The sequence below is a fragment of the Lipotes vexillifer genome, unplaced genomic scaffold (assembly GCF_000442215.2).
Source record: "Lipotes vexillifer unplaced genomic scaffold, Lipotes_vexillifer_v1.1 scaffold404, whole genome shotgun sequence".
Lineage (NCBI taxonomy): Eukaryota > Metazoa > Chordata > Mammalia > Artiodactyla > Lipotidae > Lipotes > Lipotes vexillifer.
Genome location: NW_006777380.1, coordinates 175,918 through 200,283, shown reverse-complemented (window position 1 = coordinate 200,283; position 24,366 = coordinate 175,918). Strand labels below are relative to the sequence as shown.

The following is a 24,366-nucleotide window of genomic DNA, read 5'->3' as shown; positions in this document are numbered from 1 at the left end:
AAAAAAAAAAAAAAAAAAAAAAAAATTGAAAATCAAAGTTTTGATCCTCCTCCAGAAGGCTTCTGCTGTTTTTCATTTCTGCAAACTTGAAATATTCCCTCAGCATGAAAGAAGTCAAAGAGTTAGATAACTCTCAGAATAATCTCTTTCTTCTGGTCACAATATGTTTGGTTCTGCCAGGTGGCTCTTCATTTCTTTGGCCGCTATTCTTAGTCTCTCAGTAATTCACAGGTAAACACAACTGTGTGCTCATAAGCAGAATATCAGTCACCATTCTCTAATGAGTCATAGTTTCAAATTATTAAAACGGAGAAGCGAGATCACTGATGCCTCCCACCTTCTACAACTTCCTTCTTTCTAAACTAGGTAGCTAACGGGTAGAGTGTTAAAGAAAAAAATAGACATGTTGGAAATCTGCTGCTTGGTGGGCTAGAATGTGTAAGACACACATGCGCATGAAGGGCTTATAAACTGTAACTTATTGAGGAGTTTGAGGAGAATAGGAAGATGAGTCAACTTCTTAGAAAACTCAGGGAATACTACAGGAAAATACCTTTTCATATTAAAGCCTACATAAAATTTTCCTATCTCACTCCAGGTGCATGGCAGGAGTAACATTTTTGGTGGTCTCTACCGTTTATGGATAGATTAATCCATTAATCTTTTCTCATTGATTTAATGGAAAAGAAATTAGCTATCTTATTTCTAGACTAACTTATTTCTCTCAAAACAAATCCTAACCAAAAAATGACGACATTAAAAACAAACAAAAACTCTTCAGGCTGACTGGATTATTCTCTTCTAATGTCAAATGTTATTAGTTTTGTTTGTCTGTAATCTACCTCAAGTCTATTCTGGGTAATAATAGATTCTTTTCTTCAGAATTCTATTAAAGTGACTTTAGCATTTCCCCAGTTCGGTTGAACTGTGATTGATTTTCACGGTGATGACCTGAGATGATTGCAAAGCCCTAAAGTGCTGGCATAGTCTCTTCGGCATAGTGTAGTGTTGAGTGCAATTCAGTGCATTCTAAACTTTTGAAAATTGATAATCCGTGGAAGATTCATGGGTTGATACCTTAGGTCAAATATATGTTTACCGTGTTGATTGCTGTTTCATCTTAATTGTATATCAGATATATAAGCTATGAACACAAGTTTGTACAAAAAGTATTCTCTCAAAAAGTAGTGTCTGAAAGTTGTAGAAATTCTTTTAAGTTTCTCTTTTTCTGTTGAAAACTCTGTTAATTTCTCCAGGACACCTTCTTGGTGAGGAAATTAATAGCATCCACCCTGAGGTTGGGGTAGTCCTCCACTTAGTGTGGAGGACTGACACTTAGTATCTTAGTTTAAGATATTTCTTCAACATCACCTGTGACAAAGCTTTGCCCTTGGTATATTGTGCCCAGGTTAAAGGTTCTTGTAACACAAGAACCCATGTGTACACTGGGTTGGAAAATGAACTGGTGTTGACACATATGCCCAGGAGAAAGTCTGAGAAAGATCTAATGAGCTGAAATATGTTGAGAAACAATGAAACATTTGAAAAACTCTAAAAATCTCTGGTGGGCATATGCATTGAAAAACTAAAATATTGCAAATCCAAAACCCAGGGTACTTTTTCCCAAATAGGAAGATGTTGTCTAAGGAGGAATAAAGTGCTGGATCCCTGTATTGAGACTAACTGTGTTAGTCTTAACTGGTAGTCTCATATGTATATATTTTAATATGTATACTTTATCTCACATAGATACCTTAAGATTTATTATGTGAATATCTGTACACATGTCATTAAGGATCACAAAGCTGTCCTCACACAGCCAAATGGAAAGCTTTTCCTAATTCTATAAACATAATAGTTTCATTTTATTTTCCAACTTACAATTTTATTCTTAGGTCAGTGGTTAATGATTTTATTTTTAGTTCAGATTTCAGAATGTTCATAAAACCCTTGATTTGGCAACATGCAATTAAATTAACATTTTTGTTTTAAGAGTACGAAATCAAATACATATATGTGGAAAGCACCCGCAATATGTCTGATATTGAGGCATTTAATACAATTTAGTTCTCTTTGAATCAACATTTTAATTCTCATAGTCTCAGTACTATATAGGTAAGGACTATTAGTTGCTAGTTTTCATATATTCTTTTTCTTTTTTCAATTTGTGTTACCTTAGCTCATTTTTAATAATCCCAGTGAGGGGCTTCCCTGGTGGAGCAGTGGTTGAGAGTCCGCCTGCCGATGCAGAGGACACGGGCTCATGCCCCGGTCCGGGAAAATCCCACATGCCGCGGAGCGGCTGCGCCCGTGAGCCTGTTGCTCGGCAACGGGAGAGGCCACAACAGTGAGAGGCCTGCATACCGCAAAAAAAAAAATAATAATAATAATCCGAGTAAAAATGAATTCCATTAGTATACTATCTCAACAATACAAAATGATTCTGACAAAAATATTTTATTTTTCCTAATAAAACCAAACTAAATGCAATCTTCACATTCCAACAAAACTTTGTGGAAAAGTACTTTATATGAATATATATGAAATATTTTCAAATGTTTCAAAAAACTATGATCATGAAATTTTCTATTTTTCAAATGTTTATAAATACTGTTCATTTTAGAAAGTTTACAACTTTTAAACTAATGTTTCTGTATGTTTTTCATTTGCAATCAAATAATGTGGTTTAATTATGCTTGTTGGAGTTCAGTTTTGAGTTTCTTGAAGTTAAGTTTACGTGAAGGCAAAAATTCCCCTTGAAATTAAAAAGAAAATTCTGAGGTTTAAAAAAAAGTCTGCACTTTGTTTAATGCTTTGTCATTTTCCTTGAAATTAAAATCTGTGTTTTAGAAAAAGGCTCTCCACAAAACCATCTCCTGAACAAAAGGTAGGAGACACTATCTTATCTTTTGATAATTTTATTGAACAGTCGGTGTAATGAAATTACTCCTCAGTTCAGAAATTTAAAAGAAAAAGGAGGAGGAGGAGAGAAAAGCACTATAACAATATTTGGTAGCATTGCATTACATGAAAATTTACACTTGCAAACCCTCAGCAAATTTCCTTCTAGCCCCATTAGAACTTCAGTATTGAGCACATCACCATGACTTTATCAATTTTCCCTGTTCTGATTTGAATTCATGTTTGAGAATAACTCCCTCAGTTGTTTCTATGGAAATGAATTGTCTAGGGTACAGAAGGCCTCTTTCTTACCTGTGTCTGTTTTATAGATGAACAGAAATAATGTGCAATTCCCTAAATCGCATAGTTACTTAGGATCAGAATGAGGACCAAAATCTAAGTCCCTCAAACCTCCCAGACCACCCACTCCACAGAGTGTAGGCACGTCGAAGGAGGCCTTGGTGGAGCACATCTCAGCAGAGTTAGAATGAACTACAGCTTCCCCCAGCAAGCTGTGTTAGTGTATACCAAACATTTCAGTACCCTAGCTGCGGTGTATAGGAAGCCTCCAAGAGGTAAGCTTAGGTTACAAAGAGTCTTAACTTTTATCTATAACAATGAACAACATATGTTTCCCAATGAAAGCTTTGCTTGCAAAAAACAAACAAAGTTTTTTGAGAGAGCCAACTACCTGAGATACCTTTTCCTACTTCGGTCACAAATCACAAAAAAACCTTTCTTCCTAAGGGAAAACTGAATCTCCATTAATGCCATTAGTATGGGAGAAAGCCTTTGAGTTAGAAGCCACTTTCATTTTTATATGTAGAACTTCCCCTGTGGCTGGGGACAGAGCAGGCAGAAACTCTTCAGGCCAAGCCCTACCAGCCTCAAGCTTGTCCAGCCCTCAGGAGACAAGGCCTCACACCAGTTTTCTGCACTGGGACCCTCATAAGACCACATGGCCCTCACTCGCACCCAGCCACATGTAGGCCCCAGCAACTACTTGACTGGGGGGAAGCACATGGAGGGGGTTGGTAGTGGAGATAAGAGCCATGTTCTGAGCACCATGTTCCCAGAATCCCTTCCCACCCCCTGCCTTCTGTGATCCAGCCAGTAACTCCTGACTGCCAGCATGCAACTCAATCTGGCCCCAAAGCCTGTGGCACTATTTACAATAGCCAAGACACGGAAGCAACCTAAATGTCCATCAGCAGATGAATGGATAAAGAAGGTGTGGTATATGGGCTTCCCTGGTAGCTCAGTGGTTGAGAATCTGCCTGCTAATGCAGGGGACATGGGTTCGAGCCCTGGTCTGGGAAGATCCCACATGCCACGGAGCAACTAGGCCCGTGAGCCACAACTACTGAGCCTGCACGTCTGGAGCCTGTGCTCCACAACGAGAGGCTGAGACAGTGAGAAGCCCGCACACCGCGATGAAGAGTGGCCCCTGCTTGCCACAACTAGAGAAAGCCCTCACACAGAAATGAAGACCCAACACAGCCATAAATAAATAAATAAATAAATAAATAAGAAGATGTGGTATATCTATACACAATGGAATATTACTCAGCCATAAAAAAGAATGAAACAACGCCATTTGCAGCAACATGGATGGACCCAGAGATTATCATACTGTCAGAGACAGATAGACATCATATGATATCACTTATACAAGAAATCTAAAAAAAAAAAAAAAAATACAAATGAACTTATTTACAAAAAAGAACTAGACTCGGACATAGAAACTTATAATTACCAAAGGGGATAGAGGTGGTGGGGTAGAGAGGGAGAAATTAGGAGTTTGGGATTAACATACACACACAACTATATATAAAATAGATAACTAACAAGGACCTACTGTACAGCACAGGGAACTATACTCAATATCTTATAATAACCTATAATGGAAAAGAATCTAAAAAAAGAATAGATTATATATATATATATAATCACTGAATCACTTCACTATACACCTGAAACTAACACAACATTGTAAATCAACTATATTTCAATAAAATATTTTTTTAAAACTAGGTACAATAAAAGCATTAAAAAAAAAAAAAAAAAGCTTGTGAACTGTATTGTGAATGACTTCTATAGGGACTCACCAACCATAGAAACCAAATACAGGGCCCTGATTGTTTAGCATCTATGGATAAAGTCTCTAGATCTTGCCTGGAATGGATCTGGGTAAAGGTATATGGCTCCTCCTTAAGTTAATTGTGCCTAACAAACATTCAGAAAATAAACTCAAGAAGATCCCATAGCCTAAGTGCAATAAAACAAGATTGTTTCACAGACCAGGGATGGACAAACTAGCTCTCCGGCTCAGAAGGTCTCCTTGTCTCTCAATTAGCTTTTGCCTTTGTTTTCACTATGAACATTGCATCATATTACTAGAAGAGATTTAGATAAAGTATAGTTGAATAAAAGAGATGCACTTCTTAACCCATGGAACAGTAGGGCTGAGTTATAATGGGCAAGCCTTGCAAGAAACAGAAAATAAATTCTTATGGATAGAATGGGGTTTTATTTACCCTTGTTACCTTATTTGCACTTAATTCCTTCTGAGTAATCTTGCATGCACAGGAAAAAGGGCAAGGCTTTGAGAGTAGGGATCATAGGAGCGCAGGGTGTAAACTTAAGGAAGGCAGCGATTCAGCCTTTCAGCAAGTACTGAGACAGACAGACACTCAGCAAAGGGAGGCTGCTGGATTGAGTCCACATGGGCAAAAAAGAGGATCAACATCAGTGGCATCACAAAGTGGTTTCACTGTGAGAACCAAAGTGGTTTAGAATCAGGCAGACTGAAGGAATTCAGTGCAATTCAGGTTACACGCAGCAGTTCCACTTCTTATGGGGACGTGCCTGCTGATGGGAGATTAGCCCGCAGCCAAAGGAAAAATAAAAAGCGTGGAGGAACTGGTCAAACAAGATCAAGTGTTATCTTACTTGTTTTGCTGCACAGTGTGGAGTAGCTGGGGCTGGATGAAGCAGGTCCCCACGACATGAGCACATGATGTACCTTTACAACATCAGGATAATTTACAGTCCAACAGATTGAAGATTGAACACTTCTACCAAACACATTTGTGTGTCCAGTGTCTCTGAAAGTCCATGACTTCAGGATCGTCAATGAGACATAAAGGCTGAGATCTAAAACAGGCAGCTGAACAGAAACACGCCCGATTTGGTTCCCAAGCAGACAAGAAAACGAGGCTTACTTTCAGAGTCAGAAGTCAATTCACCTGACTTTCATTTCCCCCAATCAACCAGCAGATTTCACAAAACAACAAACCCCCTTCCTAAAATATTAGAACTTTTGGCTCTTTCCTGAGGTGTCACGGAATTCTGCATGTAGTGTGTGCCGCTACCCACCCCCCCACCTCGCGCCCCCACGAGATATACAGAGTAGAATCCTCTGTTGGCTCCTTTAATATCTTCTCCAGAGACCTGGTAGGACTGCTATCAAGTGGGGAGAAGCTGCAGACTTCCTGCCTCTGGATTTCTGGCTCCTTGTAAAAAGCCATTGTATTCCCTCTGCTCTCCTTGGCTTTGATTCCCTGGCCATGCTGGTGTCTTAAGGCAGGCTGGCTAAAGCATCCAATGCTTTCCTGTTGAACAGCTGTTAGTCATCAGGCATCGATGAGACACCTTTCTCCCTTAGTTCAACCTTTTAAAAAACTTCACAAGAAGCCTTGACCCAGAGTAAACACATCTATACATACATAAAGTATTTTATCTCATGCAATGATGTTTGGCCCTAACTGCACATTACTTCCACCTGAGAAGGCTTTTGTACATTCCCGTGCCTGCGCCCCACCCTGGACCAATTAAAGAGATCATTTGAGGGTGGGGTGCTATTTGTTAGAAGTGCTCCAGATGATTTTTCACATGCAGCCAGGGTTGAGAACAACAGATCTAATCTAAGACCCCACCTATACAAGTCACATCCCAATTGCGAAGTTGTTTTTTTAAAAGTGCTGAAATATAATATATGCACATTCTGTGGTTGTGGTTATTTTCAATTTCTTAGACAGATTTCAACAATCTTTGAAGTGAGATACATAATCTGTACCTGCGTAGAAGCGTATAGTAGCTTCCAACAGAAGAGCTCTAGATAACTGCCAACACAAGAGTCAGTAGAGATGTATCATTTAGGAACATGTTTGGCTTCAGGTAATTCAACGTCTGACTAATATACTGCCGTAAAGAAATAGGGATTCATTTGCTCATAAACAAGAAGTCTGGAAGTGGGCAGTTCAGGGTTGGCGCAATGGCTCCACAAGGACAGGAGAGACTCATGCCCTTTGTATCTTTCTGCTCTATAGATAAGGCTCCCAGATTTAACAACAACAACAAACACCACCCAGCTGAATTTGAATTTCAGACACACAACACATCAATTCAGTATGTCCATACAATCTTTGCAACACACTTACTGTAACAAAGAGTCTGACTCCATTTTTGATGTTTGACTAATGAATGACAGTTTTCAAGCCCCATCAATGTCTCCTTCTCTTCTGCCAATGCCTGAGCGAGCTGATAAGAACAGCTGCTCCCTCCTTCAGTACCAGCTAGAAGGTCAAACAACGCAAGCTCAGCCCCTTCCCCTCAAGCTCCAGCCCTCCTCACCACAAAACCCCAAGGTGGCTGCCCCTCCCTGCTCTCTCAAGTCATTTTTGGGTCTGCTGGGGAACCTGTCCCCTGATGTCCCCAGAAACCCTCATTATGTGAGTCGGAAATCTTTCCTACTCTCTCGGTACGTGTATGACATCAACAGTCGCAACATTGGAATCAAATTTGTGATAGGGGTTCATCCATTTCTGGGGGTGACCACAACAGGAGAAAAGGCTACAACACTTTCACCAAAAAACTGTTTGTTGGGACTTCCCTGGCAGTCCAGTGGTTAGGACCCCGGTGCTTTCACTGCTGAGGGCACAGGTATGATCCCTGGTTGGGCCGTGCAGCGGCCAAAACAAAAAGATTGTTGATTATCTGAAATTCAAATATAACTGGGCTGCCTATATTTTATCTGGCAACTCCATCCATGGGCCTTCATCTTCATGCTTATTTCCTCAGAGTCCCAGATAGACATTATACCTTCAGGTCTCAAAGCCATGTTCCAAGCAGGAAGAAGCAACTTCCTTTTGGTGAGACTTGTTTTTTCCTTCAGGAAAGGAAGCTCTCATCAGGTGCTTCTGGCTGCATCTCGTTATGTGGAACTTTCTCATGTGGGTGTGCTTGCCACAAGAGAGCCTAGAAAATAGAGTATTTCAACCTTTCATAAAAGGAAGAATAAAGGGTTATACCTGACTTTTGGAAGGTAAACCCCCAACTCCTACAACGACGTATGGAACAGGTATACTATCTTTGAAACACCTTCACTTACCCAATACCTTCTCCTGACCAATTCAGGAGAGGCCAACCTATACCAGCCACCAACATGGTCTGCGAATGCCAGCAGGGCAAGCAGCAACCAGGCTGATAAGAAATGTTGCTGAGACCAGAGGTGCCAGGGTACACTGCTCCAATCCAAGCAGCCCTCCCATTCACGTCACCACCTCGAGGTCACCTTGCCAGGGCGGATAGTCACTGTCTGCATCGGAGGGGCTGGACGGATTATTGGCACCAGCATCCATTCTGATTGGTCTGTACCTGTACCGAATCAGTTGGTAAATATTTTGAATATCACCCCCGGATAAAGCCACCCCTCTCTCTTCTATGCCCAGATGCTACCCTGGCAGAAACAGAGGGAAAGGCAAAATCTGAGAGACAACCCACTTCACCCACAGAGAATATTTTTGGTTTTGCCCTGGACTAAAGTTACAAGATTGAGCTAACTTGAGTTTTCCCAGCAAGTAGGGGCACCCGAGGAAAATAGGAAAATTACAGACAAAATAAAGTATCTGCAGGTTGCTTGTACATCTGGCAGTAGTGTGAGGAAATTTCCATCCTTGCTGCAGACATAAGGATTATCCACTTCCTCTATTAAATATTGATGTGTCTATATGGATTTATATTTCTCTGTAGATTTATTCAGGTATCTTTTTTTTCTATTAATCTGATATCAATCCCTAACATAATGTATTTTTCTCTACGTAAACAGGGAAAGGGAGATATAGAAAATGTACATGTAAGTCAAATTGTTCTGGAAAAAGTAAGATTTCTACCAAAAAGAAGAATGGATGACCACCTGAGGTTATACACTACAACCAGAAGGAAAAATGATCCACCACTGTGTGGAAAAGCAATGGATTGGCCCAGAATCCCAAGAGGACAGCTGCTTATAAGACTGGTCCCCCACCTCTGGAAGACGAAGCCTCTGGATAATTCCGCTGCTTTTATTTCATTGGGTTATTCCATGAGTCTTTATTTAGCTTAACTCTGTGTCAGGCCCTATTCGAGGACCTGGGTATACAGCAGTGAACAACAAACAAAAATGCCTGAACTCACACATGTTACAGTTTCAAGGGTAGGGAGACAGAAAATACACAGAATAAGTAAGAATAAATGTATTATATTTTTATACAGTGTTAAGAGCTATAGAGAAAAATTATACAGAAAAGGGAGACAGGGAAAGTCCATGGTGGGGTTATCATTTTAAATAGGGTGATTCAAGAAAGCCTCACAGGGCTTCCCTGGTGGCGCAGTGGTTGAGAGTCCGCCTGCCGATGCAGGGGACGCGGGTTCGTGCCCCGGTCCGGGAAGATCCCACATGCCGCGGAGCAGCTGGGCCCGTGAACCATGGCCGCTGAGCCTGCGCGTCCGGAGCCTGTGCTCCGCAACGACAGAGGCCACAACAGTGAGAGGCCCGCATACCGCAGAAAAACAAAAACAAAAAAACAAACAAAAAAGCAAAACAGGGGTTCTTCACATATATATGAAATCTAAGAAAACAAAACAAAACAAAAAAGTCATTAAGTACCTAGGGGTAAGACGGGAATAAAGACACAGACCTACTAGAGCATGGACTTGAGGATATGGGGAGGGGGAAGGGTAAGCTGGGACAAAGTGAGAGAGTGGCATGGACATACATACACTACCAAATGTAAAACAGATAGCTAGTGGGAAGCAGCCGCATAGCACAGGGAGATCAGCTTTGTGACCACCTAGAGGGGTGGGATTGGGAGGGTGGGAGGGAGGGAGACGCAAGAGGGAAGAGATATGGAACATATGTATAACTGATTTACTTTGTTATTAATCAGAAACTAACACACCATTGTAAAGCAATTATACTCCAATAAAGATGTTAAAAAAAAAAACAGGGGTTCTCAATTTTTTTAATGGTACGAATCACTTTGGAAGTCCAGTGAAACCTTTATACCTTCTCGGCATAATGTTTTTAAATGAATAAAATAAAAATACACACAACTAATAAGGTAACCAATTATACTGAATGAAAGTTAACAAAATATTTTAAAAACATGTGTGCCTTAGTAACATGTCTTGTTTACTGAGTTAAGTGACAAGATCTAGTGGCAGTCCTAAAAGCTGAGACTTTAAAGTAGTGATGAATGCAAATTCTTTCTCAAGAAAGCTGAAACTCCCACATGATATGAAAATAACAGTTCTTTGCATTAAGACAAAGTCACAGACATTGCTAATATAAGGTACTGGGGTTTCGGGGGTGCGGGGGGTTGGTTGTTTTGGGGTTTTGTTTTGTTTTGTTTGCCTACATTTAGAATGACAGGAAATGCTAAATTTTAGTTAAAGGCTAGTAAAAACAAAGATGTGATTTTTTTTTTTTTTTTTTTCCTTTCAAGTTCATGGATCTCTTTAATCTCAGGTCAAGATCCTTTTGTAACTAGATCAGTGGTTCCCGAGCAAGGGTGACTTTACCCACCAGGTAACATTTGGCAAGGTTCTAGAGACATTTTTGGTTGTCACCACTAGGGGGAGTGGGGTGTGTTACTGGCATCTAGTGAGTAGGGGCCAGGGATGCTGCTAAATATCCTACAATGCACAGCACATCCTTCCACAGCAAAGAATTATGCAGCCCGAAATGTCAACAGCACGGCGACTGAGAAGCCCTGAACTGGAGGAAGATTTTCTAAAGGGAGTTGGGAAATTGGCCCCTGGCCCAAACCGCATACCCAGTCCTTAGGAAGCCCCAAAAGAATATAACCCTCCACCCTCACTCTAAGTGCTGCTGTGTTTGGAAGATGCTTCCAAGGGAACACAATTTGGGGCAGATACAAGGAAAGAGCAGAGGACAATACAGGCAAGGGAATAGGGTGAGTTATTAAAAGAACAGCAACCAACTGGTAAAAAGGCATTTGGGCTTTGTTTGGCACTATTTACAAAAAATGAACATAAACATATGTTTTGGCTCTGAATTCCACCCCTAGGCTTATACTTAACAGAAATACGTACATATTTTCACCAAAAGACATGTAGAACAATGTTCACAGCAGCATTCATTTTAATAGCCAAAAATTGGAAACAACCCAAATATCCATCAAGAGTAAAAGAGATAAATAATTTGTGATATAAATAAACAGTAGAAGACTATATGCAAATGAGAATGAATGAATACAACTATATGCAACACGGACGGATCAAACAAACGTACGAAGTAAAAGAAGCCAGGCGCATAGAGTACATACCATAGGATTCCATTTATAGAAAGTTCAAAAATACCTCATACTAATTCATGGTGTTAGGAATGAGGATACTGATTACTATTAGTTTAATGACTTAAATAGAAATGAGAATGGATTCTGAAATTCTAGAATGTAACCATTTCTTGATATGAGTGCTAGTTACACAGACATATTCACTGTGAAAATTAAGCCATATACATATGATTTGTGTACTTTTGTTTATGTATATGTGAGCAAAGGGTTAACAGCAGGGCTGTGCTCTTTTTCTCCCAGACCTAGACCTTCCTGGGAGGATTTTAGGTTTGTCTTCTCCCAGCATCAGTCCCCTAGATATGTCCCCAAGTTAAGACAGATTTGGAATGTTGGGTACCAAGGCCAGACATGTATTTTACACACTGTGAAATCTCTGATCTGTGAAACAGCACATGGGCTGGGAGACCCATCAACTGTAGGCCTACATGACGGGTGATAAACCCAGGGAGAAGCTTCTTTGTATGAAGATGAACCCCACACCCCATGGCCTCATCACCAGCAACTATATACAAGTCTCTAGGCAAGAGAGGAGGGGCCCAAGCATCGATGCACATGGAGAATTGTTGGCTTCCACTGAGACTGAAGGGCTGTGCATGCTCTTTCCTGTCCTGGATCCTTCTAAAAAGCTAAGCAAACTAAGTGCTGGATCAAATGCTACTGCGTCTTATGAGTTTGACTGCCAGTCAGACCTGTTACCAATGCAATAGTGGGACAGTGTATTGTACTTCAATAAAAAGTTTACTAAAGAAAAACATTCCTTTGGCTACTCTTGCCAACCTATTATTCACACTGATCACATCTTCTGCTTGGCCTCCAAATTCCTTCCATTTTTCTGAGCTTTTCCCCTCTCCTCTGACCTCCTGGTCTTCTCCTTTTAGGACTCTCACCCACAACCAACGCTTAGACTTCCTGTTCATTTCTAACGCGGAGCTGATTAAGTATTGCACTATCTCACCCCAAACTAGTTAAGCTACCCACAGAGAGCCCATATCAATAACTAATATTGAGATTCATTGCAAAACATAGTTCTCTTCCAGGAGAAGTTATGTGACTGCCTCTTAAAGAATTTTTTTCTTTTGCTAGACAGAAAATGCTGAATCTCTCTGTCCATAGACATTCCAAATTCACACATTATCTGGAGTCTCAGTTACCTATGTGACATTCCAGTTGTTCCTTTCCTAATTTGGTGTCTCAAACTTTCCTGACTTGTTAAAATGAATAGAATTTGCTTGCCAACACCAATATATGCTCTTAGAAGTGCTGGCTGCTGCCTTATGATCCCCAGGCATAAGTCTACTCTGTACTGTCTCCCTGCATTGCATCTATAGGGATGGCAGATGCTCTATGTTTTCAGTGTTCGGGTTTGGGTTGTTTTGTTTTTATTTTTTTGGAGGGGGGAGTGGGGACTTCTAAGCTTAGCAAAACCTGAGAAAGACATCTTCCTGCATATATTGATACTTGTTTATTTCCTGTGTCATAATATTAACCTTGCCTCCCTTGGCTTTTGCTGCTAAATAGTCTCATGTCTTCTGGAGCTAGGCTTTCACATATCTCACTTGAACTAAGGTATCAGTAGTAGGAGCCCTCTGTCTCACCTCCCCATAGTAGGAATCATTAGGAGAAGGGAGATGATAGTTTCAGAAACAGCACAGTAACTCAAAGATTTCTGAGACCACCACTTGCATGATCAAGATTGATAATTCTTGTGTCTGATGCTCACTATTTCAATGCACACTGATTGAGTACCACTGATAGTCAAAGATGTCATTCCTGGAGTGGGGAAATATGATTTAAAAGTCACAACTACTGACAGCCAGCATCTTAGAATCTCATGAGAATCATAAAACACGTTCCCCCAGAACCATGATGCAGGGTGGGACAATCCACAAATAATAGGCTCCCATTGTTAAACCTAATGGTAATGACTCCAGCTTTCTGCAGCACCCTTTTCCCTATGTACTTCCAAAGCACTCAGGATGACAAAGATCAATTTCCAATCATTCCTACAAATGGTACATGAAAAATTAAGATTTAATTGTGATTCCTGGTTCTTTCATCTTGAATCCAATACCCTGGACTTCAGAAATAATGGAACTTGGTGTAATATTTGAATATCTTGTTTTTGCCTCCTCTTGTTCTTTATTTTATTTTATTTATTTTTTATTTTTGGCTGTGTTGGGTCTTCGTTGCTGCGCGCGGGCTTTCTCTAGTTGCAGCGAGTGGGGGCTACTCTTCGTTGCGGTGCACGGGCTTCTCACTGTGGTGGCTTCTCTTGTTGCAGAGCACGGGCTCTAGGTGTGTGGGCTTCAGTAGTTGTGGCATGCGGACTTCAGTAGTTGTGGCTCGCAGGCTCAGTAGTTGTGGCGCACAGGCTTAGTTGCTCTGTGGTATGTGGGATCTTCCCGGACCAGGGCTCGAACCCGTCTGTGTCCCCTGCATTGGCAGGTGGATTCTTTTTTTTTTTTTATTGCGGTACGCAGGCCTCTCACTGCTGTGGCCTCTCCCACCGCGGAGCACAGGCTCCAGATGCGCAGGCCCAGCGGCCATGGCCCACAGGCCCAGCCGCTACGCAGCATGTGGGATCCTCCTGGACCGGGGCACGAACCCGTGTCCCCTGCATCGGCAGGCGGACTCTCAACCACTGCACCACCAGGGAAGCCCTTGGCAGGTGGATTCTTAACCACTGTGCCACCAGGGAAGCCCTCCTCTTGTTCTTGTGGAAAAAGAAAGTCCTCTTCTAGAAAAGGTACTGGAGGTACTTCCTATGACAAAATGAGGCTTCTTCAATCGTCCAAGTTCACATGTACAAAGTGTGAAATCTCAGAATTGAGATTCAGGTTCTGAATTGCCCTGGACAATGGATCTCACTAGAAATAGAATCATCACCAGGACCTGTTCAAAGAAGAACTTTCTCCTATAACAGTATTCAATACTGGAACACAGGAAACTGTCTCCAAAATAATCAGATCTGTGCAAAAATAATTTGTTAAATAACATAGGGAAGATTATGAAAGACAGTTCCAGAATGCCCACATTCATGTGGTTTGTAAAGGTGCGTTTTTCATAAAGATCTGTACAGTTCAAAAGCATGAGATTCTGTGGGGGTGGCTCCTTTATTCCAGGAGCGGGCAGAATTTATTTTCATCTTCCATGCATGGGCCACCAAAATAAAGAATGTTCCTCCTCTTCAGTCTTTTCCTCAGTAAAGAATCAGGTTTTCAGGTATGCTCAGGGGCTCTCTGGGCTCTTCTTGTGAAGAGCAGCCACCATAACGACCACTATGGAGCATTTTTCCGTTCTTCACATATGGGACATGAAGAATATTACAGAGAAATCAGAGTTTAGAAGTCACTCTCAAACACACGTAGAAAAATTATTGTCAGAATATTCTTAAGCTTTAAAAAGTTGGAAAAGCCTGTGATCTTTGAACTGTTTCCAGGAGTCAGTGACTCTAAAGGAAGATATTCACCATCAGTGACCCCGCCCAGGGTTTCCTTTTGTGACAATCTTGCACCATGGTCCTCTGGGTTGGCATTCTCTTCAGGTCACCAGGTTTCTGCAATCTCTGTGAGAACCTGCAGCAGCTCAGCAAACGTCGGGCGGCCTTTAGGTTTCTGGAAAAGGGAAGTAGAGGTGGTCAGCTCAGCTTAAGACTCACTCAGACACCAGCTCTAGAACTTGCTGGCAGGACCTGGAACCAGGCTGGTTCACCACAAATGGGAGAGAGAGATATCTTGGCTGGTACGCAGGACATGAATGGCAGTTGAGCGAGGCATGAGTGTGAAAATATAAGGGTAGAGAGCGCTCCAAAAGTAAAATAGCTACAGCTGCAAACACTAGCCACATGTGGCTATTTAAATTTAAATTACTTAAAAGAAGATACATTTTAAAATTCAGGTCTCAGTCACACTAGCCACTTCTCAATTCTTCAATAGCCAGGTGTGGCTACCATATTGGATAGTACAGACATAGCACATTTCCATGATCACAGAAAGTTCCATTGGACAGTACTGCCCTAGAGATCTATTTGGATGATTTGATACACAGGTTAAAGGAAGAGCTGGGAGAGAGGGGCCCCTAGAGCCCCAAGCCCCCAAGCTCAGCCCCAATTATTCACTACACCTGACCCCCTGTAGAAAGATGGATTTTAGCCAAAAAGCAAAAGGCATGTTTTCAGGAGGGACTTTGCAGGTCTCGGAGCACAGACTGTGCTGTCTTAAGGCTCAGTCAACAAAATCTCCAATCATGAAACCAAGGATTGGAGCCTTTTTCCTACTTCACAGTGGGATGCGGTTTGACTTTGGCTCCAACAGGAAGCTCCATGGCATCTTTGAAATCCATGGGAAATAGAACTACTCATGGTAGCCACATTCTCACAGAGGTCCCTGGCAGCAGGGTTAGTGGGGAGACACCACCCTTTGTGGCTTGTAAACAGAAGGCATCAATAAAAGGAGAGAGCAAGAAACAACCTAAATGTCCATCAACAGACGAATGGATAAAGAAGATGTGGTAAATATATACAATGGAATACTACTCAGCCATAACAAAGAATGAAATAATGTCATTTGCAGCAACATGGATGGAACTAGAGATTATCATACTAAGTGAAGTAAGTCAGAAAAAGAAAGACAAATACCATATGATATCACTTATATGTGGGATCTAAAATATGACACTAATGAGCTTATTTATGAAACAGAAACAGACTCACAGGCATAGAGAAGAGACTTGTGGTTGCCAAGGGGGAAGGGGGTGGCAGAGGGATGGAGTGGGAGTTTGGCAGATGCAAACTATTATATATAGAATGGATAAACAACAAGGTCCTACTGTATAGCACAGGGAATTATATTCAATATCCTGTGATAAGCCATAATGGAAAAGAACATGAAAAAGAATGTATATATATGTATTACGGAATCACTTTGCTGTACAGCAGAAATTAACACAACATTGTAAATCAACTATACTTCAATAAAATAATTTTTAAAAAAATAAAATAAATAAAATTTAAAAATTAAAGGACAGAGCAGAAGGATATGTGAGCACACATGAGAGTCCTCCTTGAGACTTCAAGAATAAATAGTGGAGCTTTTTGCTGGTGCTGAGGTTGTGCAGGTAGTAAAGCCTATGAAACAAGTGTTATCACTGCTAATATAATCACATTTGAATCTAGCGGTGCATAAGCGCCTCGTTTACTTCGTCCTCTTGTCAGCATCTTATTTACTCCTTTCTCTGTCTCCTCTCCACAGATATGTAAAATCTCAAAAAGCATTATATTGTATGTGCATGTACATGTATATTGCTTAATATACAATATATATTCCTAAGCTATTTACATTGTTATTACAAAGATGCTCTTAAGACATCTGTTTGCTACTAACAGCTCACTTAATATTTTTTATGTCTTTCAAGATTCCTTGCAGAACAGTTAATCATATGCAAAGTATTTTCATACACTGGGGATCTTTATAAAATTAATACTTCTCTGGAATGGAAACAACCATGTCGCTCTTGAAATATTGAATTTTTTTAGTGTTTGTGAATTGGGGGTCAAGTGATTTCTTTTTCAGCCAGGAGGAAATCCTCATCCAGCTGTAGTTTTTTCTGGGCTGAAACAGTCAGCTGGAAAGAGAGAACTGTCAAAATCACAGAGGAGTCTGATGAAGGGGAGCGGTGTGTTGAGTCAGCGCCCAGAAAAGACAGAGGTGGGATATAAACCCTCTGGCTTTATTTTCAAGCTTGGCATTTCAAGTAAAAGAGAAACTGGCCTCCCAGGAGATAATTTTCCGAGTAGAAGTTCCTGGCACACTTTCTGCCTTCATTCCTATTCTCGTTTAATCTCTCTATCAGGAGTCTTGAGTGCCATAGGAGAGATGAAACCCATTACTTTTAGCCTTGGAAAAGCAAGACAAATTAGAGTGAAGTAAATAAAAACACCATCCTTCTCTTTCAATGTGGAAACTGAACAAGCCTGATTCTACCCTTAGTTTCCACCCAGCAGTTCTTAAAAGGAGTAAAACGTCTCATCACTGAGGCTTTAGTAACATCGAGAGTTTCCGCAGGAACCAACTTCAGCAAGATAAGACTTGGAAAATGCACTGAATTCCTCAGACGAAAGGCCATTGTTAAAAACAAAATGGATTAACGATTTTGTAGTGGAAGTAATTCTGGCTCTCAGGGGTCATTACCGAGAAATAGACACCTTTTCCTGCCATGACGAAGTCCTGGAGTAATGGGAGTGATAAACAGATCTACTCTCAGATGCTGGAACTGCCAACCTTTGCAGGAAAGTAAGGGACACTCACCTCATGCCAGCAGCTGTACATGACTTCATATATGGAAATTGGTGCCAGGTGAGGTCGGTACAGCCTGAAGCCTTTAGAAATCGCTTCCACAACTTGCAAATTTGACTTATTTTCAAAAGGCATTTTTCCTTCTGTAAAAACTTCCCACATCAAAACTCCTGCAAATAAAATGCATGAAAATAAGAGGTTAGAGAAATGGTTACTTGGAACTGAAACAGCTGTTTCAAATTACAACCCATTATTTTCCTCCTGCAGTCACTGAGTTACAATCATCCAGAATGACAGCAGTTCTATCTAGGAAGCAGACCCTGTGCATCTTACTTTTTGAAGAGGCCTATGAACTGAATATATTCCAAGTGAAAACAATGCCTTTCCTTTTCCATTGGTCATGACTGCCTCCTTATTGGCAGTAAAAATGCTGGCAGCATCTTCATTTCAAAGTACTGCTCATGTCTCCACACCCTGAAATCAATGAAACTTTGCCATTCCATAGAAAATGACAGAATTGTGTGATCCCCTGCTGCCTGCTAAAGCCAAGAGTTTACCAGCCAGTAGATGGCATGCGTTCCCATCTTCCCACTGAAAGACTGCTGGGTAGAGTCCCAGAAAATCTGGCAGGGGCTCTGTTTATAAGTAGGTGTTCAAAAATCATTGATTGATTGATGAAACTCCTTCAAGGCCCCCAATTTGAGTTCATTTAATTATTCACTTATTCTACAAATATGTATTAGGTATTGATCAGAGGCCAGGCCTATGCTAGAGCCAGAGGATTCTTAAGACTGAAACCAGTCAACGTGCTCAAGAAGCTCACTGTACAGTGAGGAAGAAAGACAAGTGGCCAGGTAAAACTCAAGGAGTTCTAAATGTTCTACAACCACCTGATGAGATCCTTGTGTTGCTACCCACTGGTCTCACAACTTAACTGCTCTCCCCTAGAGTTTATAATGTCACCTGCCAAGACTGCCACATGTCAGTGGAGGGCTAATGAGATCAATACAAGCTTAACCTTATTGTGGGCAATAATATTCACACACTTTGAGGGTGCAGCTGTCTCTCCAAAGCCAAGAAGCCACCCAGAAAGGTACAGGTGAAAGAGAATAGATAGATTGTTGTACATTTGTTGCCAGTTTTTGAAAGTCAACTCAAAGAACAAACTCCATGGGACAGAGGTCCACAGTATCTCTTTTTCAATGAAGAACATTACCCAATATAAACAGCAATGGATAGATCCCAAGGAAGCCTATGTCTAATTTCACAAAATGGGAAGGTGATAATGTAAATGAGATGGCATCGCTCAAAGTCAGACAATGAAGTTTATTAATTACACTCAAGATTTAATGATGCCGTAAGATCAGTTTTTCTTGCAAGTCTCTGTGGTGTGGGAAAGTTGGCTGAGTTTGTTCTCTAGATCAGTAGACTCTGTTGTGGTTTTACAGCAAGTGCTCAGTGGGAAGGGAAAAGATCCAAAAGGCAAACTGAATGTAAGAAGGTGTATGACACCAGCTGCCAAAGACAGCCTGATGTGTTTAGAACACCTAAGGCAGAAACACAGTTATAAGAAGACCTCTAGCTACATCATATTAAGAAATCAAAGTTAAAAGAGCAATCTCTATTTTATGAGAACCTACTGTATAGTACAGGGAACTCTACTCAGTGTTCTCTGGTGACCTAAATGAGAAGGAAATCCAAAAAAGAGGGGATATATGTATACATATAGCTGATTCACTTTCCTGTACAGTATAAACCAACACAATACGGTAAAGCAAATATACTCCAATAAAAAATAAATATTATTTTTTAAAAAGAGCAATCTCTATTTTATTAAATCAAGCTCCAACAACTGAACATCGAATTCACTCACCAAATGACCAGACATCAGATTTGCTGCTATACTTATTGAAATGGAAAACTTCAGGAGGGGACCACTTGACTGGGAACTTGGCTCCAGAAGAACTGATATATTCATCATCCAAAACGTACCTAGGGCCATCAGATTTCAGAGCACATTGTGTTAATTACCTCTAAGTTCAGTTTACTTCAAATCCTTTTAGTTAACTCTGATTTCTAAAATACAAAGTATTTTCCACAGAAAGGTTCAGTATACCTTCTCTTCTTGTTATCAAAGTGAGAAAGTAGCCCTTACAGAGTTTCCTCCTTAAACCAAGCCTCAATTGCATTTATTGTATTTGGATCTCAGAAAACCATAGCAATTCTTCAGTCTAAAACATGCCCCACTGATTAGTTATGATAAATTCTTAATTCTGCAAAGAAGCATGCTGAATGCACTAACAACCAAGGTTATTTTTTAAAATAGATAAATATATGTGAAAGAATAAATTCGAAGTTTGATGCCTTATTTTCTTTCTATATACATATAATTTTTGCAGGACTGAGAAGGGGAAAAATAAAAGTATTTGAACATGATACATTTGGTGTATAAAATCTCTAATGCCTTTATTCAAATGGAAATAAATCAGGAACAACTATCATCACCTTTTAAAAAAATAACAACAACAACAAAATTAAACCCTCTCTCTTTTTTGAAAATCATACACAGTAATATCCAAGTGTGGGAATCTGGAGAAAAGAGAGGATAGCTAATGTGTGCTGTGTAGCGCCTTGAGTATGCAATATAGTATTTTTGAAATACTATATATATATAGTATACTATATATACTACATATATTAAATATAAAATTAATATATTTATGAATGCTTCCCCACACACCCACTTGTTTCGCACATACCTTACCTCACTGCACCTTTAAGTCCTTTATTGAGCCAGAGGTCATTCTACTAGAGGAAAGAACGAATAACAGAAAACAAAAGGAAAAGAGCCATTTTTTTATAGCTTTTGAGTTTCAAAAGTCTAGACTTTCCAGAGAAGAAGGACTGAGTTATGAACAAAATATCTGGGGATACGAATGATATCTCACTACCACCACCATCCATTCTGCTACAAAAATATCCCTTGTGCTGGGGATGTGGGAGAGATTCGAAAGGAAAGGGAAGGAGTATTAGACACTAGGGGGTGGCTGAGGTAGGGTCCTGTACCCTGCACCCTATGAGGGCTACCCTAGTCACATTGCAGCGAAAGAAGACCCCACTGCCCTACAGTCGGTTGGTGGGATTCAAGAGAAAAACAGAACCTGTGTCCTCTTTCCCAGGCCAAGCCCTGGGAAACACAGAAAGATTCCAGAGGACAAATGGCTATGGGTGTGCCAAGGCAGATGGGGCCTTAGCCACGTGGAGAGCTCTAGTCACGGCAAATGTCAGACATGAAGGAATCTTACAGGCAGAAATTCAAGATGAGTCAGCGGCCACCTGTGTGGATGGCCAGCCAAAGACAAAAGAGGAGGATGGTGGCTGTAAGGAAGCCAGTGTCAATGGATAACAACAGGGACCAGACAGGCCATCTCCAGTATGTGGCCCCATGAGACACACAGAATTTGGACTGTGACCCTGACCAGCGTCAGGGAGAAACCCTGGGATGAAATTTCTAGCAACCTGAAGGAAAGGAGATGCAAAATGTAAACTGCACTGAGTTGCTGAAAATAAGGTCAGATGATTCACACTCTTGTGCTGTAGGCTTAGAGTCAGCTACTACATTTGATAAGAGAAATGCATGATGATGACAGAAAAATCAGAGCTGAGAAAATAAATTTATTCTTTCTCTATTTCAGAAATATACATATATAAGGAAAGCTTTTTTCTTAATCTTATATATATGACAAGTAGACTGAGAAATTCTTTTGAATTTTAAGATATGACATAGTTTTATTAATAACTGCCTGAAAGAAGATCAGAAGAATAGCCCACAGCGTCCGTTGCCCTCACAGCTAACACTGGTGCATGTCCTAAAGTTCAAAGTGGGTCAGCAGGCCATACAACCACATCAACACTGCCCTCAGAGGAAAAAAAAAACAAAGCCAAAAACATCTTCGATTTGTCTGTAGACTAATGTAAGATTCCCTCCTGTGAGTAAACAAACAAAAAAGAATATCATGTACCTTGTCATTCCAAAGTCCGAAATTTTTACTATACTTGTAGAACTGACCAAACAATTCCTCGCGGCCTACAGGGAGAAGAAAAGAACCCACGTGTGAATACAAAGTTTCTCTTTCCAGAGTTTCTACTCTCCTTTTCCTTAGTTTCTTTGGGCCCCAGCACTACCTCTCTGTGTGAACAGCCATGTTATTTCATGGTGATACCTATCGATGCTACGTATGATTTAATGTATCTGCCCTCGTGTGATGGATTTTAATGACTTTTCGAAGAAATGACAAAAAATGAAAAGAAATTTTAACACTTTTCCTTTTTAAAATGTGTAATCTTTCTCAAGAAGTATCCTTGATAAGTGCATCTTGGTATAAAAAATAATGTGCATTTAAAATTTTACCTTCATAAATAAAGAGGCAAGTTCAATATGCATGAAAAATAACAGATCGTCACTGTATATCTTTGGGATAGTCATTATATATAATTGCTAATAAAAACAAAGAAATTGTATTTTAAAACTTACATTTCATTGAACATAACTCTTTAAAATATTTTCATATTTATTAAATTACCACAGTGAACTAAATATAGTACTATACAATTCAGAAACAATCGATTTGATGCCAAAACAATCCATTTTCAGTCAGCTTAGTCAGGAAAATCATTGACTTGGTTGCTTAGCCTCATGTAGGCCAGTGGTTTGATAGAATTTTTCTCCTTTGAGCTAATTTGTGGTTCAGTTAGTTCAAAAACAAAAGCAAAAAACTTGAAATGGAGAGCCAGAAGGAGCCAGTTTGGAAGATGTTGACAAGTGCCAGCAAATGATCTCAAAGCTAAACCACAAGGCAAACCCTCCACCGAGAAAAGACTCATAGTTGGCTAATATATTTCAAGTGGCATGTAGGTGGAGAAAACAGAACTCAAAGGAAAGCAATCAAGGAAGAAACCAAGACGAGGAGGGTCTGCAGGAAGCCACCTGGAGCAAATAGAATGACCAGAACTGTCACCTGACTGAATTTTGAATTCTAATCCTTATCAGGAAGGACAAACTGCAGAGACCAGGAAAGTGAGTTAGGTGGAATTGATACCAGATCCATACATTCAAAAATGTGCTCAATGGCTACTATGGGCTGGACCCTGCGGAATGTGCCATGAGGCACGCAAAACAATGGTTGAGCATTGCTGAGCTTTTCTATGTGCCAGACACTGTTCTAAGTGCTTATGCATATTAATTCATGTAATCCTCCCAACAAGTCCATATGTGGGAGGTGCTATAATTAACACCACTTTACTAGTTAACTAGCTTACTCAAGGTCACATGGCTAGTAAGAAACAAAAGCGAGATTTCAACTAGCTCTTGAGCAGGGCTCTCAATCTTGACTGCACAGTGGACTCACCAGGGAAACTTTCCAAAAATGCTGATGACTGGATTCTACCCACAGAGATTCTGATTTCATTGGTCAGGGGTATGGGCTGGGTACTATGATGTTTTTAAACCTCCCAGGTGATTCTAATGCACAGCTAAGTTTGAGAGCCACTGCTTGGCAACTTGTATTCTCATAATGCTGAACTGCAGCTCAGAAGTCTACGCCTTGATGTCAAGGAGTTTAGAGTCTAATATTTGTGTAAACAACTATTACAGGAAGTAGTAAATAATAAATGCTCTGACAGTTTTAAGTCATGTGTAGGGCAAGCAGTGGTGTGCTAGGGCCAATGAAATTATGCCTTTCTCTCCCCAAAATATTCCAGCCTGAATGATAAATAATAATGGTCACTCTGGTGATGGCTGATGGAAGTTCAGGATTACCTCTAGATGACAGTATCAGGGACTTCTCAGAAATTCTCAAATTCTCATTGGATTTAATTTGGGAACTTAGAAATGAGACATGGAAGGACATAGAAGGAATAGTATGAACATCATGAATAAATATGGAGCAGATAGAAAATGTTTTTCAAGGGGAGGTAGCAAGGCAGGGAAGCAGAGCTATTTGCTTTTGGGGCAAGTCAAGCTTCAATCTTCTTTGTTTGTTTGGAGAGCTGTTCTGAGCATTATGCAACAGAATGGTTTATCATTTTGACTCCTTCCCAATAATGCCAGTAGTGGTGCTGTGATACTGCAAGAACCTAACCACCTCCACCTGAGGCAGTTTCACCCCTGGGTGAGACCCACTGGGGTTCTTCAGCATTGTATCCAGCACCTGGCAGAGTGCGTGGCATATATAGGCACTCAATACATATTTGATTATTGGTTGAAAGAAAGAAAGATAGAAGGAAGGAAGAAGAGAGGGGGAAGAGGAAAGAAAAGTAAATTAGTTTTAGTTAGTTGATTAGTGTGGTGATTAATTACTTCAAGGCGTATTTAGAGTAACACCTTACTTGGCTCCAGCATCAATGAGCAATTAAAAATAAAGCTACATGTCGCAACAGGTTACACAAATAGGAAAATGTTTAAAAATTAAGTTAAAGGGCTTCCCTGGTGGCGCAGTGGTTGAGCGTCCGCCTGCCGATGCAGGGGACATGGG

General features: G+C 40.5%; 1 protein-coding gene across 1 annotated transcript in view; it reads right to left on the bottom strand.

Moving 5' to 3' along the window:
- Positions 1–14,507: 14,507 nt before the first annotated feature.
- The window catches only part of TXK (TXK tyrosine kinase), a 48,623-nt gene continuing 38,764 nt past the window's right edge, over positions 14,508–24,366 (bottom strand). The window contains exons 11-14 of the mRNA XM_007450967.1: positions 21,856–21,920; positions 19,707–19,825; positions 17,846–18,003; positions 14,508–15,154 (exon numbers count right to left, since the gene is read on the bottom strand). Of these exons, the coding sequence (XP_007451029.1) occupies positions 15,086–15,154; positions 17,846–18,003; positions 19,707–19,825; positions 21,856–21,920 (411 nt within the window). The 3' untranslated portion in view covers positions 14,508–15,085. The remainder of the gene's footprint in view (positions 15,155–17,845; positions 18,004–19,706; positions 19,826–21,855; positions 21,921–24,366) is intronic.